General features: G+C 38.9%; 1 protein-coding gene across 5 annotated transcripts in view; it reads left to right on the top strand.

Annotated features, from left to right (window-relative positions):
- The window catches only part of ADD3 (adducin 3), a 98072-nt gene that overhangs the window by 79602 nt on the left and 5796 nt on the right, over nucleotides 1-12674 (top strand). For all 5 annotated transcript variants that reach the window (XM_017804047.1, XM_017804050.1, XM_017804049.1 and 2 more), the window contains 9 exons: nucleotides 4369-4507; nucleotides 5998-6149; nucleotides 6265-6345; nucleotides 7402-7551; nucleotides 8447-8590; nucleotides 8679-8777; nucleotides 8863-9045; nucleotides 10228-10485; nucleotides 11560-11679. In XM_017804047.1, the coding sequence (XP_017659536.1) occupies nucleotides 4369-4507; nucleotides 5998-6149; nucleotides 6265-6345; nucleotides 7402-7551; nucleotides 8447-8590; nucleotides 8679-8777; nucleotides 8863-9045; nucleotides 10228-10485; nucleotides 11560-11679 (1326 nt within the window). The remainder of the gene's footprint in view (nucleotides 1-4368; nucleotides 4508-5997; nucleotides 6150-6264; nucleotides 6346-7401; nucleotides 7552-8446; nucleotides 8591-8678; nucleotides 8778-8862; nucleotides 9046-10227; nucleotides 10486-11559; nucleotides 11680-12674) is intronic.

The following is a 12674-nucleotide window of genomic DNA, read 5'->3' as shown; positions in this document are numbered from 1 at the left end:
GGTGGGTTATCCAGCTGTGGCAGTGCTGTGGGCACACAGGTTGTCCAAGTCCAGAAGTTGTGCAGCTCTGTTGATGATGGGATCATGGGCAGCCATGAAGTGCTGTGCTTCTCACTTTGGGTACCCTGCTGTGAAAAGTCACTGTGAAAAGTTACTGTAGTAACTTATATCTAAGGTTTTAGTGGTTTAAAACAAACAAACAAAAACCCCAAAGAGCTATTTAAATCCCAGAGCTGAAACTTTCTCTTGATTGAGCAATGCTGAGCTTACAGCTGAATAACACAATTTTTCATTCATCTGACAGTACAGTTTTACTTTGTCAGCATTTTCTTGTCAAATACTACATCTGAAATTGCCAGTGACCTTTCTGCTTGAAAAATATCTGCTTTGTGCCAGAGCAGCGTGTTTGTCATCTTTTTGAAAACATCTCTCTCAAGTATGACTTTTACTTGATCACTTGTGGGCAGTTGCAGTGTGATGTCACATATGTACATATCACAGTCTTATGAAGCAAAGCAAAACCAAACCACTTGGTCTCCAGGCTCCATACCCATTAGCAGAAATGGAGGAAGGTTGTGTGAGCACACATGGGATGGTCATTTAAGGACATAAAGACCTTTTTAGGTTTTAAAGGTCTGTAGCATTGAATGAAAGGTACGGAAATATTCATAAATGTCCATGAAGGAGTGTGCATGAGTCACGTGTGTGACATGCTGAAGGCTGCTAGAAAACATCACTACTCAGTGGCATGTGGATAAATTGCATACTTGATTCTATGCACTTCATCCATATTCTCACCTCTGTTTTACAGCTCATCCCAAACCTCCATATTTCCTACTTTCCTGGCTCTTACCTATCTTCTGTTATTTCTAAAATTGTCTTTAAGGGATGCTACTTGTTTGCTTTAACAAAATTGTTGATACAACACTAAATCCTCATTTGTAGTAGTCTCAGCAAGTATGTAACATACTACTGTTAGCATAAAAGAGCAAAACTAAGCTCAGAGGACTGAAAACAACATGATCAAAAAGCAGAAGAATTAAAAATACAATAAGAAATAAACGATCTTTCTGTCAAAAACTGCCCAAAATACTATCAATTATACTACCTTTCTTTCTACTATAGAAGTAATATTACTTGTACAGGTTATAAAAAAAATTCTAAATATAATTGGTAAGAATTTACTGTGAACGTTTTTGCAGATCTTTTTTTATAGTCCTCGTTGAATTGAAGTGGGAATGATTTAATGTAATACAGATAACTGTTTATCTCCATCTCCTCCCAAGCAAATGCTTCCATGAATATCATGAATTCTGTCTTCCACATGGCCCCCAGGAGACTACAAATGTGCAGTTTCCATATATACATATTGTAAACAAGGCTGAAAGAACATTTCAGCCTTGCAGAGTGTAAAATGGTAGAGTTTCTTGCAGGGGGCTTCTTTCAGTAATAAATGAGAAGTAACTAAATATCTTGAAATGACAGAATTTGAAAATAAGTGTAGCTTCCTGATGGAATATATTGGCTGGTCATCTCTGCAATCTTAATAGATCATGGGAACAGAAGCAGAAAGTCACATAAAGCCATCATCTCATGGTGAACCATCAGTAGGGGAGGGAACTGGCACTGGGATGGCTGGTGCCCAAATGTCTGTTTTAAGTGTTTTGTAACATGGGGGATGTGATGTGCCAAGAACCAAGGAAGTACCTCTGTTGTTTTACTTTTTTTTCACTTTTGATAAAATATGGAGGTTGAACCTTGGCTCCTTTTTCTATGCCCTCTGAGCTGTTTGACCACCAAAATGCATTTTCTATTTATTTGAAAAACCCTTGTCTTCTACAGGGGATTGTATAAATCATGCACATCTGATTTTCATTCAAAACCATTTCGGTGGTTTTTCATTCAAAACCACTTTGGTGAGAGATGCTCAGATTCAGGTACTAACCCATCTCAGGCATGAGTGATGCCAAATCATCTGTTTCCCATTTTTCAGACTGTGATTTTCCATGTATCCCACTTGATACCCTGAGGAACAGCAGTGCGCTAGACACTCAGTGCTGCACTTGAATTTTCAGTGAGAGCTGAGCTTTGTGTATGTGAGAAGCTACTTACTGCCCAGTGTTCTGCAAATGGGGCTCTGGGCCTCTCGGAATGAACATCCCAGATTGGTCGAAGCACCTTACCTTGACCTCCTCACTGGCATTCTGTGGAAATAACAGGGCCTTGCTGCATCTTAAAGGCACATTTGGGGAATTAGTAAGTTAATGTTTGTGAAGCACTTGGATTTACAGTAATTATCTGCCCACAGAAAATCTTGTCAGATAAATAATAATTGTTACCTCAGCAGAGTATGTGCAGCCTCCACAAAAGGCACAGGGCCGCATGCTGAGCCACAAGAAGAGAAAAAATACTGACCTGCTTTTCTAGTGAGAATGAGCCACTGTGTGCCAAATGAGGCACAAAGACAAGGTGTCTGTGCTTAAAGATTATTACCTAGGTGCAACAGGGACCAAGACACATCTCCTACTTGTCTTAACTTCCAGCAGTCCAGGCATCCGCATTGCCATTGGAACACGAGGATGACGGCCATCCTCAGAGCTGAATCAGATTGATCATCATCATCTGCTCATAGATGAAGGATGAAAGTCAGGATGTTTTCTCCAACCACTTGGTGTTTTATACAAGTACTTTGCTTTTCTGGTAGCTGCCTCCCCATAACTGCCTCCCATCAGGTCCTTACAGGCTCTCACTGCTGATGCACCTCCCATACTTCCACTTTTCTCCCAGTTAGGTTCCTTTCCTCACGCAATTCACTGTTTCTTCTTTTCTTTTTCTCATCTGCTGCTTTCTCCTGCTGCATAGATGTTACCTCCATGAGCCTCTGAAGACAAAAATCTGACTTTGCCTGTGCACCTTCAGGCTGCCAAGAGGTTGTTCAGCCATTTGAGGGCTGCCACGAGCATAGTCTGGTCTGTGTTGAGAAATCCATGGAACAGGTCACTGCATAGTCAGTCAGTGGGAATCTTTAGAGGCTTTATTTATCTGTCAAGTCTCAGGTACACGCAATCCTGACAAAAATTATTCTAAGGAGAGCATGGGTGTCTGAGAACTCGGTCATTAAAGTGCAGTTGTGGAGGCTCAACTGTCCAACCAAGGGGCCATATCAAGTAGAATCTTGAGGACGTTTTTTTAGGAGTCCAGTAGCGCTCTCTCTTACAGAGTCAAAACCTGTTGATGAACAGGCTGTCATGAGATTGGTGGATTTTACCCAACAAAGTGGGCGTTTTGAAGGCCTGAATTAAAATTCAGTGAGGAAATCACATTTGTCATACAGAACTATTTTCTTTTTTTAATTGAGAGCAAGTACTCCGCTAAGCAAGGCAAACTGCAAGGAGCAATTACATACAGGGAATAGCCTGGAGTTATAATGGGAGCCAGCTGCTGGTAAAGACACCAAATGTCTTTTTGGAATGAACTGGCAGGAGTGTTCGCAATACACCTCAGCCCGTGTTGTGTGCAGCTTTGGGTACTGCTAGTTTGGACAAAGGCTGGAAGATGCTGCCAAGAAATAATGAGAGGGTAGAAAATGTAACTTATAATGGAAGTTTGAAGGAACAGAATTTACTTAGTCCAGAAATGTCAGGATTGCAGTAGTCCTAGGACAGGCATTCACTGTGGATAGGGGATAATCTGCCTATCATCTCAAAGGAACAGGCTTTGTCCACAGTGCATAGTATATTAAATTTGATACCATAAAAACCTTTTTCATTATATATTCTGCAAGACTATATCTCTTGGGCTTGCGGACATTTTATTCAGGAAAAGAAGGGAGGGGTTTTCCCTTTGGGAGAAGGAAAGAGAGAGGAGATAGCATCCTGGCATTCCTTCTAGTTTCTGCATGTCTGTGATACTACTTGAGCATGGATGAGCTCCAGTTTTCCAGTTGTTTATAACTTTATCAAATTTGGATGGATTTTCAGAGGGACTACATTATTAAAAAATATCTAGTACTAAAAGCAGCGTATCCTGGTCAAATTTCAAGTACATCTTCCAAAATATGGACAACACTTTAATTATTCATAAAAATGTTTTTTATCATTTAAAAAAATACATTTTGTCTTGTCTTGTACTGGGAAGTAGTTAATCCTCTGTGACCAAACTCCTCCTTTCTGCCCCCCTAATTGCAAATACCCAGCATACAAACTTCAGGTCAGATGGTTAAAGTCTGGCAAAGTTATAAGCAGCTAAAAACAAGGTCTAAGGGGAAGTTTCATGTAACAATAAGAAGCAGAACTACCAGCCCCACCTATAATAGAAATATGGTTATCAAAGCCAGGTTTCCTTGATGATTCTCAAATGTTTCTACAGGCTTTTAGAGAAGATCTGGAATGCCTTATTCAAGAACAGATGAAGAAGGGCAATAACCCCACTGGACTGCTTGCGTTACAGCAGATTGCTGAATACATTACAGCGAGCACTTTTACAGGTTTTTCTTCAGCTTCACTCAGTAAGTGAATCAAACATATAATTGCACTTTTCCTTTTTTTTTTTTTTTAATTGTCACCGGCAATGTTGGGATCTCCACTTTCTTTGAATACAAATTCTGCCAGAGCTTGCCTCAGCTGTGAAGTAGTACAGATGGTGGCCTTAACTTGCCTTTTTAGGCTTCTTTCTCCCATATTCCTTGATTTGTATAATGATGTACAAAATGGTTGGGATCCTCACACTCAGTTCTATAATTTGCAAATAAAAGTTTAACTGGGTTAGGGAACAAAATGTTGTGCCCTGTTATTATTAGCAGTTTTAACATGAACATAAACCGAGATGTGAAGTACATTGCCATTCAGATTGTTTATTTTTCTACTCTTGCATACAAATTGTTACTAAAAAAAAACCAAAAAAAAACAAGGGGGGGGAAGAATACCCCGGCAAATTGAGTCATTACACAAACAGCTCCCACAGTTAAAAACAGCTTGTAGCCTGCACTCCAGTTATAGAGATGTCACTGGGATCTTTCAGTTAACACCCAAGTTCTTCTTTCCAAGTCATGAAGCATTGAAACGCCCAAGTCAATTTAGGTTCTGTGGGTGGACATCATACAGGAGCTTACAAGCCTGAAGTACAGTGGCAGCTGTCAGCATTCATAATTTTTTGAGAATTGGTCCCAAAATGGTGCTTCAGGGTTCATTTAACAAAACAAGTGGAAGAGAAGAGCAGAGAACCCAAACAGTCTCCCCTTCACATCTCTGGTTGGTTACTGAAATGATGTGTCCGACTGTTGTCTCTGCTGCATTTACCCAGAGGCAGTGGTGACTGATCTCAAAGTGCATACTCTTTTTGTTGAAAACCAAAATGGCTTTTACTTTTTCTGGTTGTAATTCTCCCTGTAAACAAAGGTTGTAAGCTGTCCAAAAGATATTATGCATTCACGAAGGGGAAAAGGGTATGTTTGTGTAGTCACAAGTCAAAGAGATGAATTGATCTTTGTGATTTCTCTGTTAAGAGGTGATCCCTTCTGTTAATCCCTTTGAGAACTCTTGCACTAATCGTAATTTCCTCATTAGGACTGAATTCAAGTACTGAGATAGCTCTTCAAAGTAGTTATATTGGTGTCAGAAGTCCATAAGGAATGTGTTGTCCTGTAAAAAAAAACCAACAAAGTAACATGTAAAAATACTTCATTAGTGACAAATGTCTTAAAGCACATTTCCAGTCCTGTATAGTATATTGATTCAGGAGAGAGCTCAGGAAAACCTTTATTTCACCTCTCTTAGATTTGAAAAGGGAGGAACACTTAAATTCAGGTGTGGTTGGTTCCTACTGTCTTAAAGTAACAGATGTTTCAGTAACAACCTTAGAAATCCCAGTAGTGAAGTTTCAGTCTAGTAATTGCTGGTACTGCTAGGCTAACAACTTAAATACACTGCATCTGGAAGATTGTGCTAGAAGTCATTTAATTGTCCAAGTGGCTATCATCTGGTTTTGTCTGTTTCTCAGGCCATGGAATGATTACACCCATCAATGACCTACCTGGGATAGATACCTCCTCGTTTGTTAAGGGAGAAAAACTTACTCGTTGCAAGTTAGCCAGTTTATATAGACTGGCTGACTTGTTTGGGTGGGCACATTTGCCGAATACCTATATCACAGTAAGTATTTTAGAGAATAACATTTTTTATTTAGAATGCTACTTATTCCTTCCAATTATTTTTCCCCTGAATAAAGTAAATTAGATCAGTAATCTATTTTATTCTTCCTTTGCAGGTAAGAGTTAGCAAAGAACATGACCATATTCTAATCATTCCAAGAGGTCTGTCCTTTTCTGAAGCTTCAGCTTCTAATTTGGTACGTGATTCACCTCCTGTAATAACCAATGAGGCTCAACCTGTTTTCTGAAATACTTTTGTGGCTGCTAAAATGGACTTCTAATCTATAATCACGCTGTTATTTGGGTTTTTTTTAATATTTATCCACCAGATGAAAAGCTGATTAACTGTTTAGATACTAGCATCCTTTGTTTCTCAGCATTTCTCCTTAGGTTTAGCTTTACTTTCTGTTGCTTTGTCTTCAGCTTCAGTGTGGAGCAGCAGCTTTGTTTCCCTGTCTGATGAAGCTCATCAAATAGCCTCAGTGTAGCAGTAACCTTTTATAACCTGACAGTATGATAATATGTGTGAAATTACTCCATAGGAGAAGCGTTAGTAGAATCAGCTCTTATTGTTTTAAGTGGGGAAATAAAATTGAATATCTTCTCTAGGCCCAATAAATGAGCTGAGTGAAGTTACAGGCTGTTATTTAGGCAATGGCAGCTGATAAATCACACATCTTTTGGTGCAGAACCTGCCATATGTTCTTCGTGACAGTAGATATCTGTAAGGAAACTTACCTCCAGGTCAAAAGGGTACCAGATAGAGATTGACAGCATTACATAACAAAACAAAATACCTTGAGATATGACCCTGCTGTTATTTTTTGTTGATACAGGAATTACAATTTTAATGTTCCCACAAAACTGAAAATTCCTTATGCATTTAATGTTCCTACTGGACATTTCTCAGGGGCTGAATTTTCTTTATATTTAAAATGTAGGAAATGTTAACAAAATTAATTTTTGAAAGTCAGAAACCAGGAAAGATCAGCTAGACTGAAGTGGAATATATGTTGTATCAGTCTTATCCTTACTTCTTCCATGGCTGGACTTCCAACAATTGTCAGGGGCTTGTACAGCGGGATGGTTTATTGACATACAGATTCATGGCTGCTCTCCTACTTTTTTTTGTGCTCTGAGCCCTAAATACATAGGGAGGAATTTGGTACTAAATAAGAAAGGGAGGGTAGTTTCTAGACTATTGAAATTGTCACATACTTTCTGAATATCATTTGTTTGTTTGGCTCTTTCAGGTTAAAGTAAACATCCTAGGAGATGTAGTGGACCAGGGAAGTACAGCTCTCAGTATTGACAGTGTAGGATTCAGTCCACACGTGGCCATCTACTCCACCCGCCCCGACGTCAGATGTGTGATACACATACACACCCCTGCAACGGCGGCTGTAAGTCTTCCTTCCGGATAAAGAGTAAAAAAACAGCTTTACCTTATGAACTTAAAAGTGTGTTTCTGAATCTGAATCACTGCTCATGGCAGTGATTTTATTTTTGTTTTTAATACCGGCTCTACGCTGGCAAAGACGAGCCTGAGGTTATCAAATAACCAGAGAAAGAGGGCTGGGCCACTGCAGTGAAATGGGATAGAAATAAAGTGATGCTTAGATATCGTTATGGTCAGGTTGTGGAGGTTGTAAAGCATAGGGTTTGCACAAGTTTCATTTATAGCATCCTAGACAATATATTATGCTATATAGATCATCATTTGCATTATGCAGTTCCATTTTTTAGGTGGTTTAATTAGTAGTTATGTTCAGTTTGGATTTACGTCACTATTAAAATGTCAAAGTTAACATAAATTTAAAATGGTCTGCATAATAGTGATAAAAATGTAATGAGGCTTGAAAAAACTGGTTTGAAATAAAATAATATTAATTTATTTATCTATAAATTATATGTATTCCTTGACCACAGACAAAAAAAAAGGGATCAATAATTTCTTTTATACTAGCTTTTTGAAATTATAAATGTGCGAAAGAAGGAAAAAAAATTAAGCTTATGCTGAGAATTAAACATGGATAAAAATTCACAAAAATTAACTCAGTTGGGTTAATTTGTATTTTCCTCTAATGAATCTGTTCCTAGGCTGGGTAGCAGCACCTCTGTCATCCTATTGGAAACTAGTCTGGTGGAGGAGGATTGATTCTAAGCTTTCACTGTGGAGAGTTTGTCTCTCTTGTAGCAAAGATACAAAAGTACATCGTGCTAAGGCTTGGGTGGTTGAGATATGAGTTTTAAGTTTCATTTTTTCCTAATTATCAGCACTTCATTTTCATGAAACAGGTTTCCTCTATGAAATGTGGCATCCTTCCCATATCACAAGAGGCTCTGATTCTGGGAGATGTTGCTTATTACAACTACCAGGGATCTCTTGATGAACAGGATGAGAGAATTCAGCTTCAAAAAGTTCTTGGACCCAGTTGCAAGGTATTCAACCTCCTTCATGCTCTTCATAAACGATTTTCATGTCCTGTGCCAGTTTCTACCATTTAACATTAGTGTCTTCATTTACTAGGTATTAGTCTTGAGAAACCATGGTGTGGTAGCACTAGGAGAGACACTGGAAGAAGCATTCCACTATATTTTCAATGTGCAGCTGGCCTGTGAAACACAGGTGAGAGAGAATTATCTGTACTTAATTCCAAACACTTATGCTGCAAAAGCTTTTTCACAAATGAAATAATCACTGGTGTCCCCAGGTTCATGCATTAGCTGGAGCAGGTGGGATAGACAATCTCCTACTACTGGATCTGCAGAAGTTCAAGCCTTCCACGCACGCTGTGGCAGCAATGGGAGGAGGTGGAGTTAATATGGCTTCGCAACATAAATGGAAAGTTGGGGAGCAAGAATTTGAAGCGCTCATGCGGATGCTGGACAACCTGGTGAGAGCACGTGGATGGTGTTGTCCATATGGTCCCTGTAAGCTTTTGAGTGCAGGATTAGCTTCTGGAAAGCAAACAATTTTTTCTTTGTGATTTTTGAAATGAAGACAGAGTAACTTTGTGTATGTAAAATCTATTCTACTTGATTTAGTTTGTCATATGTCACTGTTTCTGACAGTGGTATTTTGTCATGAGAAGAATTTATAATGCTTTGGACTTTGATTTTGTCCAACCATCTTACAAACATGATTTGCTCCTTATAGTAGCTTAATAGTAAAAATATTTTGTAATTACCACCTAGCAAATAGACATGGCAGATTCCCTCTATATATTTTGTTATTAACTCTGGTATTAGGAAAAGAAAAGGCTCCAGGGAAAACTCACTGAGGCCTTTCAGTACCTTAGAGGGGCTTATAAAAAGGAGGGAGAGGGACTTTTAATATGTGCAGATAGTGACAGGACAAGGGGCAATGGTTTTAAACTGCCAGGTTTGGATTAGATTTTAGAAAGAAATTCCTTACTGTGAAGGTGGTGAGGCACTGGAACAGGTTGCCCAGGGATGTTGTGGCTGCCTCATCCCTGGAAGTGTTCAAGGCCAGGATGGGGACTTGAGTAACCTGATCTAGTGAATGGCATCCCTGCCTATGGCAGGGGACTTGGAACTAGATGATCTGTAAGGTCATCCCTTCCAACCCAAACCACTGTATGATTAGGAAATCAGATGATAATTTATTATTTTTAAAATGTCCATTTCCCTGCTCTGTGAATTCTGGAACAGCCTCCCATACCAATAGAGTGAGGAGTGGGGGAGTGTCATGAGCTGGGATGTGCTGTTGTGCAAGACATAAATGTCCTCATGGAAGCTGCCTAGACCATAACCTGAGCAGGGCGTCATTTGGTGGTCATACATGTGCAAAGGCAGGAGGAAGGTGAAGTGAGAGTGGAGTCCTGTTCAACTGCTGCTGTACTGTGTTGTAAATGGGTCTCTTGAATGTAAATAGTATGAATTAATGATGGACAACACCACTAACCAGGTCTCTGAAGAGAACTCAGTGGACCTGCTTAATGCATATAGGGCAGCACAAAAAATCCATTGCTACTTTGGATACCTTTTTCTGATTTTTAATAAATAATTCCTTCTATTTATGTTTTTAATTATTTTTCTTTTTTACTTCTCTGTAGGGATACAGAACTGGCTATGCCTATAGGCAACCATTAGTCAGGGAAAAACCCAGACATAAGAGTGATGTTGAGATCCCAGCCACTGTGACTGCCTTTTCCTTTGAAGATGATACAGTCCCACTTTCCCCCCTGAAGTTCCTTGCACAGAAGCAACAGAGAGAAAAGACAAGATGGCTGAACTCTCCAAACACGTACTTGAAAGTTAATGTGCCTGAGGAGTCCTGGAACGGGGAAACCAGTCCCAGGACTAAGATCACGGTAGGTAGAGATTTTGGGCAGCCACTTCATTTTTGCCCTATTTGAAAGTAAATTATGCACAGTTTTTATGAGAAAATCTTTAACAGGAGTAGCAAGTAAGTTTATCAAGCAAATTAAAATAGGCTTTTCGGAGACTTAATGACATTAGTACTAAGGGTTCCCTCTGTTTGGTGAGGGGGGTGTTAATAGTTTGTAAGAGTAACAGTTTATGATAAAATTTAACAATTATTTCCCTGTTGTTACTAGCTATTCTGATTCCTGAAGCAGACAACAGATTTTCTGCCGGATCTTTTTATGCTATTAGCTAACCAACAAACATAGTAAGGTTTTAAATCATCCAGGGGTGGTTCTCTTTTTTTATACAAGGGAGACAAAAGCTCTAATCCATCTCTAGCTGCCCCTTTCCTGTTTGTGAGCCTGCTGAAAACAGCTTTCAAAGAGTCTGTTCATGCTACGGCTTTTAATGATGATCAAGATTTTTTCCCCCTCCTGCAGCTTACCAAGATGCTTCTACCTAAGTTTCCAGCCTGCAGAGAGGTGGCTTTCATGGGACTACAAAGTGTGTTATTTGCTATTGACTACTCCCAGTTGCGCAGTGCAACTGCAAAAGCATCAGCTCCTCCTGCTGGCAGGCTGGCAAGTTTCTAAACTTAAGTTTAGAAGGAAACCCTGCTTATGAAGAGAAAAAACCTGCAGTCAAAATGTGCAGAGGTGGAAGTCAATTGCATGAACAAGGGCTCTGGATCTATGTCCCAGTTACTAGGAATTGTGATCCTTCCTAAATACAGAGTCATAAGTACACCGTAATACTGCATTTTTCTGGAATGTATTTCAGTGTTTACAAAAAAGTAATCTTAATTGTACATGTTCAAGGCAACTTAAATCCTCTTGGGCAAACACATAAACCTGTAAGGAGATGGGATTATTTTGTGAGTGTCATGTGGAATTGAAAATAAAGGCAGAAAGTCTTTTCTTTTATATCTCTTCGTTAGCAGTAAGACAACACTAAGAATTGTTCCTCTCCATCATGCTGGAAGTTTTAGCTTCTTTATTTTTATTTTCTTCCCCTTTAAGTGGATGAAAGCTGACGACTCTTCCAAGACAAGTGGAGGAACGCCAATCAAAATTGAAGATCCAAACCAATTTGTCCCTCTGAACACAAACCCAAGTGAAGTGTTGGAAAAGAGAAATAAGGTAAACGAAGTGTGATGAACTGAAAATTGTAACATTTCCAAGTAAAATTATATGTTCAAGCAATGATTCAGCAGAGCAGTAAAATAACATTTTCAGATGTTTTGATTTTATTAAGAAGTTTCTTACACTATGTGTGATTTTTGGCACTCAAAAGCGTGTATTTAAATGTGTGACATACATGAAGTCTGGAGATACATACGTAGTATGTATATATTTAAATTGTGAGTGCAGTAGTCTGAAGGATGAGTATTAACTCTGGAAATTATAGATTGGAAAGGGTAGTCCCTGCTATTTAGTGTAATATTTAGTGGATAATTAGGTGTCAACATGAACTGAGTTGCTGTGCATCATCTACAGCATGATTCAATCTCAGACTCTGATCTTGCTCTGCTCTGTTTTAATTTGCCTAGTGCTTATTAGGCTGGAGTTCTTGTGACCCAGTCCTCTTTCTAATGGCAGTAAAAAAAAGAAAACGAGAGATTATTTTTGGACCTCTCTGTAAACAGAAATATCCCACTGCTTTTCCCTTCCAGCACATAAGACACTGACTATCAGACTGACCAAATACTCCACCCTCAGCATAACTATATTAACAGATATTCAGGACATTTTTCATTTGATTACATATTTTTTCTTTTTTGGAAAGCACTACATCAGTATCCTTGGAGACTGGAGTTAAAAGGAGCAAATCCCTTCCTCAGAACTGGAAAGGAACCCTCTAATCATCTAGGGATTAATAATACGTGTCCCAGGCAATGATTTTTAAATTCATGCATGTCACTGTCTCATAGATAGTTTATTCCGAATTTTCTGTTTTAGAATTTTTTTATAAGATCTGTATTGGTATTTATATCTGATCTGTCAGTCTCTTAAGCACTGACAATTTGAAGTTAGGGCTGTTAGTTTAGGGAAAATAATAAGCTATTCACAAAAGGAAAAACTTTACCAACCTTTATGACCACAGTTCTCTCCAGTAGCTGAACATGTGTCATAAA

Source organism: Lepidothrix coronata, unplaced genomic scaffold, assembly GCF_001604755.1.
Source record: "Lepidothrix coronata isolate B3197 unplaced genomic scaffold, Lepidothrix_coronata-1.0 Scaffold8, whole genome shotgun sequence".
In the NCBI taxonomy this organism is placed as follows: Eukaryota; Metazoa; Chordata; class Aves; order Passeriformes; family Pipridae; genus Lepidothrix; species Lepidothrix coronata.
The sequence above is the reverse complement of the archived record's forward strand: the minus strand, read 5'-3'. Positions and strand labels throughout refer to the sequence as shown.